The 5,855-nt window shown below is 54.4% G+C and overlaps 1 protein-coding gene across 1 annotated transcript; it reads right to left on the bottom strand.

Moving 5' to 3' along the window:
- Positions 1 to 205: 205 nt before the first annotated feature.
- LOC309520814 (insulinoma-associated protein 1-like) lies at positions 206 to 1,871 on the bottom strand. Its single transcript, XM_082202704.1, has one exon. It carries the CDS (start codon positions 1,665 to 1,667, stop codon positions 819 to 821), a length of 849 nt encoding a protein of 282 aa, XP_082058830.1. The 5' UTR covers positions 1,668 to 1,871; the 3' UTR covers positions 206 to 818.
- Between the last annotated feature and the right edge of the window lie 3,984 nt (positions 1,872 to 5,855).

Genomic DNA, 5,855 nt, shown 5'->3' with positions numbered 1-5,855 from the left:
TAACGAATCTGAAATCAAAACAGCAGATTTGTTTCTGAATGTATTCCAAACACATTTGGAAGAAAGCCACGTGGTTTCACAAGCATGTCTACCACCTCTGGCAATGAGACACCATGTGTCCAATAATGCAAAACTCTTACACAGAAAAAGAGGAGAGACAAGGCAGGTTTGCGTTTTTGTTTTTTTCCAAAACGCTTCTTTTACTATCACACAATCACAATCTCAAATTCCAGCTGTCGGCATTCTCAGTAATACCCACTTCCTATTCCCTTGCACCCTGAAAACCACACTGGAAGATCAGTTCTTCACTGGAAGATGATGCCTCTCTTGCATTTCGATCTGTTCAAGGGGAGGCTGTACATGCCGGGAACCGCCATTCTCACTGCACAGTTTCAGCTGGAAGCTGGGAACTGAGAAAGTCGAGCTTGTCTTTTAATCTGGCGCCACAGATCTTAGTTCAGGGTCCATGCAAGAATCCGTTGTGAAGTGCAACAGAAGTTCTGCACTCTGGCTCCCAACAAATAAAACAATACATTTAGGTCCCCCGCAAAGGCCGTAGCAGCTTCAGAGTCACACTGAAAAAATCATCGAGAAAAGGTGCCAGCCCTCGGATCACACAGAAGCTCGTTTTCTGCCCTGCAGACTGCGGGTGATGGAGAAAGGCCGGTGGCACAACACGGGGGCCTGGCTAGCCCTGGCTCCCCAATCCGGACAGCTGGGGCAGGGGCCTGTGGGGCCAGGCCTTGGCAATGCTGTCCCCCCCCCCTTCTCAGCACTCTCTGAGAGGGCGTCCTCGATCCAGGTCCTGGCGGGGTTTCTTAAAAGGGTTTCTTGGGCCAAGGGGCGAGATTGCCGCGGAGGCACTGGCTTTCGGACAGCACCTGCCCTCCGGCGCTGTGCAGGGCCAAGTGCTTGCCAAGGTAGGCCCGGCGGCGGAAGCGCTTGGGGCAATGCGAGCAGCAGTAGCTCCCTTCGGCGGCGCCGGGGTGGGGCAGGGCCCCCCGGGGCGCGCCCGGCTCGGGGCTCTCGTTCTCCTTGGTGGTGCCCCCCGCGTGCCCGCCGCCGCCGCCCCGGGGCTTGTGCCAGCGGCGGTGGGAAGCCAGGTTGGCCGGGCAGCTGAAGGCCTTGCTGCACTCGTGGCAGCGGTACTCGACGCGGGCGATGCGGGAGCAGCAGTGTTGCGCCAGGGCCAGCGGGCCCGGGTAGGACTCCTGGCACAGCTGGCACACGAAGGCGCCCAGCAGCACCCCCGCCCCTCGGTCAGGGGCAGCGCCGCCGCCGGCCCTCTTCGCGGGCGCCAGGGCGCTGGGCTGCTTAGCCGACGGCGCGCAGGCCGACCCGGTGCCCAGAGCCTGCGAGGCGCACGTCGGGGCGGACGCGCCCGGGGCCGGCGACCCCGAATGGAGGCCCCCTCGCTCCAGACAGCTGCCCAGCGTCGCGGCGCTTCCCGCCAGACGCAGGGGGCCAGGCCCTGGGGCCGGGCAGTCCGGCAGCCCCCCGGCCCGGGGCAGCTTCCTTGGGGCGGAGGAGGGCAAGGCCAAGACCCCGCCGGAGACCAGCAGGCCCGACGGCACCCCGCCGCCATCCACCTCCTTCTGCGGGGTCCGGATCCGGTAGGAAATGGGCGCTTCTCGACGCGTCCTCTTCACCAGGAACCCCCGGGGCATCTTGGGCGGCTCGAAGGAGGGCGGAGAAGGGCGCTGGCGCTTAGCCCTTGGGCACCAGGGGCCTGGCACGGCGGCGCACGTCGAGGGGGCTGCTGGCACCTGTTGCTGCTTTGCGGGCCCTGCAAGAGGAGAGGCTTCCAAACTTGGCGCAGGGGCTCTCCCGCTTGGCGCGTCCGCTCAGGCTTTTGTTAGCTGAGGCTGCTGCTGGTGGTGGCGACGTCTCTTTCCCGTGCCCGCCGTCGTGTCTTCAGCGCGGAGCCAGCTGGCCTCTGGGAGCAAGCACGGCGGCTGCCCCGCTCTATAAAGGCCCGGGCGCCTATTGTGCTGGCTGGAAGCTGCAGATGGCTGGTGCGGGGCAGCCAATGGGCGCTGCGCTGGTTGCGTGGCTGCGGGTCCCGTGGGGGCGAGCGGCAGATGGGAGCACTGGCCCTGGCGCGTGGGCCCTGCCATTATGCAGATTGGGGGCAAGGGGTGGCACACGCCGGGCCGCCACAAAAGGGGGGTGGGCTGCGGGCTGATCCCCCAGGGAGGCTGACAGCATCAACGGGCCAGGCAGGGCGGGCGGGCGGGGGTCTGGGGGAAGATTAACCCTTTGCTGGGCCTTTTTGGAAAGGCAAGAAAGACGAACAAGAGACAGCGGGCAAATCTCAGTTAAGCCTGCAAAGCCCGTTTTTTCATCCTCTGCTAAAAGAAACGGCCGGAGAAGAGGAATCGGCTTAGTTAAGGGTGTATGAATTTATTTGGCTGGAGAGCCAGCTCTCCTCGGTGGCTTGGAGCAAGTTCACATCAACACTACAATTGCCATTTGACAGAGCCGGTAGGTAAAGTGCTTTTAAAACGATGCCACCTTTGGGTCAGAAACCCCATTTTCTATTTCAGCTTCACTGCTGACAACAAGGAGGTAAGGGACCCTTGTTGCATTCATGCCTTATCTTTATCTACATGATTCTCTCCCCCAGACATAGGAGCCAACTTCTAGGGGCTGAGGTCCCTTTGCTTCCCCAATAAAATATTTAAGGGGGCTGCCCCCAAAGTTGATGGGCATTGCCATTCAAATACGTAGTGTGTGTGCGCAAGTGTGTGCCGTGTCATGTGATCAATTATGTGGGGTGGGGCTTACCTGCCCCCTCCAATATTTTATTAAAGTTGGCACCCCTGCCCCCAGACCTCTCTTTCCCATATATATATATATATATATATATATCACATCACATCACATCACATCACATCACACATATGCACAGTCAGACACACATGCATATATCAAAAATACATGAGTTAGCATGACTGAAAGTTTCCCCAATGTGAGAAGCAGCCTCTGCTCCAGCATTTATTGCTTACAGAGGCTACTTTTCTCCATCGCAGAGGAAAGGGCACTCTGCATGTGATCAAAAGCATTTTAATAAATATATTTTATTGCAGGACATGTTTTGCAGGTTGAAATGTGCTGCTGAAAGCAAGTCCTTGGGCCAAACTCAGCTGCTTGGAGTGGAAGCTGCTTTATACATACCTGCTCTGACAGAGAGCAGGAACTCTCCAGAAGGAAATCGATCCCACCATCACCATCACCATCAAGGGATTGAACCTGGGACCTTCTGAATGCAAAGCAGGTGCTTTGCCACTGAACTCCCGAGGAGATATTAATAAACGCAGCAATATTTGTCTGTGGATAGCAGTGGCGGCCGTGTCCCAGTCTATGACTGTAAATGAGTGACCTCGCTTCCTGGAGGGAATTTGTAAGTGGCCGCTGAAGGTTTGTTTGTGGTCCTCCTGGGAGGGGCACGACACCTCTGTCAGTTCCCTTCCCTTGCCATCTTGGGAGGGAAGAAGCACATGCCAGCCTTTCAGAGCCCTCCAACTCCCCTGCATCATCTAGGGCAGCCTACGATCCGCCACTGTCATCTGTTGGTGGGGCCAGGTCTGGCCTTCTAGAGGCCTCAGGAGGGGCAGCATGTTCTGTGTGTAGTCATTCCAATATTTTCACGCACTGCCTGCTAAATAAATGAAGGTGGTTGTAAGCATGGGGCGGGCAGGGAGGTGCTGACCTGGAGCCTCTGAGCATTGCATGTATGCAGCTGAGCATGAAAATCCATGGGGATGGAGAACGGGGACACTGAACACTTGCATCACTGTAGAGCTGGAGGCTGTCTTCTCCCTGCAAAAAGTGCAGTTTTCCAGTGGTAGAGCCCAGCTCAGTGGTACAGCCCAGCTCTGCATGCATACAGAGGCGGAGCAAGGTAAATTGGTACCCGGATGCGATTTTTTTTGTTGTCACCCCGTCCCCCCTGAAATTATTAAAAGAAGGAAAAATAAGATACTTGCAGTTAACAGTGTTATTTTCTGGTTTATTTACATTGTGAGCATAAGCTCTTAAAACTCTTTCCCCCAAACTTTGAACTAGCTCCCCTGCAAAAGTTTAAAGCTAAACTGCTTGGTGCCTCGCAAGACGAAAATAATTCGTTCCGCGAGTCTTTTCGTCTTGCGAGGCATTCGTGTACAAAGATTGCAAAGAGGGGGGGACTGCACTAGAGGCGGAGAGGGGAGTCAGAGAGATCTTGCCCAGTCCGGGGCTTGCGCGGTAGTGGCAAATAGATAACTCCGAAGCAATGACCCTGGCCAAGGGCGCGTGGGCGCAGGACGGAGAGAATCCAAAGGCAGCTGCCCAGAAAACTTAACAGACCCACTCACAAAATGCAACGGGCTGACAACAGCATACACGATAGTAACAAAAACAATAGCAACTGTAGCCTCACTCCAGGAAATGCACGCGAATGTAACAAAACAATGGCAGCAGCAGTAGACTCGCTGAAAGAACGGCACAGGAACGTAACCCTGTTCAGCCCTGTTCAGGGAAGTTTTTAATCTGTGATATTTTACTGTATTTTTGGTTTCTATGGAAGCCGCCCAGAGTGGCTGGGGAAACCCAGCCAGATGGGCCGGGTACAAATAAATTATTATTATTATTATTATTATTATTATTATTATTATTATTATTATTATTATTATTACCAATTAAAAGTAACAGTAGCTACACTCGCAGAAAGATGCACGGACGTAGCAGAATAAAAGTAGCAGGAAAGAGGCGTTTAAGATAAGAGGCTTGAGAATTAAATGCTTGAAAAGCAAGGAAAACTAAGGTAAGGGGGCGCGGTGGCGGACGGATCCGATTCCCGGGATGAAATGCGCCGGGGGGCGGTTTGCCGTTCGCGGTGTTGGCGGCGTGATGGCAGCGCGCTGCCCCCCAAAAGATGGAGCCGGGAGCGGCCCGCTCCCCCCGCCCCCTTGCTCCGCCCCTGCACGCATAAGATCCCACTTCAATCCTTTGCATCTCTAGCTGAGGCTCCAAATAGGTTATGCACTTGATGGTCTTCCCCAATCTGCAAATTTCCAGTGGGAGTTCCAGTCCACCTGGAGGGTACCAGGATGGAGAAGCAGGATGGGCGAAGCCAACAAGGTGCCCTCTAGATCACAGCTTTCCAAAGTGTGTGTCGTAATACATTAGTATGTCGGCTGCCGTGTGTAGCTGTGTTGTGCAGACGCTCCCCACACTCGTCCCAGGGCTGGAAAGAGGTTAGTTTAACCTCCAGTTGGCTAGTAAAACTGAATTACTGTGTCGCGAAATAATGCATGTCCAAAAAGTGTGTCACCAACGTGAAAAGTTTAGAAAGCTCCGCTCTAGATGCCGTTGGACTCCAAGTCCCAGCACCCCTAGCCACTGGCTAAGCTTGCTGGGGCTGATGGGACTTGTAGGCTAGCAACATTTTGAGGGCACCATATTGGCTACCTTTTGTATAGACAATATTTGTTTAGGTGTGCCGGTGGTACGAATCAGTATAAGGCAGCTTCCTATGTTCGGCTCTGAGCCACATAAGGAAGGAATTGCAAACCCAACTGATCCCTGTTCTAAACTCAACCTGCTTTGAGCCAGGACTACTACTTTTCATTATTTTTAGACCATCCCTCGTACCATATTGGCAGTGTGCAACAACGTTTACAGAAGGGATAAAGTGCCCTGCCCTTGCTGGATCTCCTCCTTTCATGTGCACTCTCAACTCTAGCAAGTTATGATCGTGGTGAGAGTGCTTCTAAGCATGTGCAAAGCGTCTTTTCTTCAGCACTGGGTGTCCACATATACATGGGGCAAGCAGATCCCAGGTTTCTAAGATAGCGCTGCCGTCTCAGTGTAGA

The sequence above is a fragment of the Podarcis vaucheri genome (assembly GCF_965113315.1).
Source record: "Podarcis vaucheri genome assembly, chromosome: 16".
In the NCBI taxonomy this organism is placed as follows: Eukaryota; Metazoa; Chordata; class Lepidosauria; order Squamata; family Lacertidae; genus Podarcis; species Podarcis vaucheri.
Note: the sequence above shows the minus strand (reverse complement) of the source record. Positions and strands in the feature narration are given on the sequence as shown.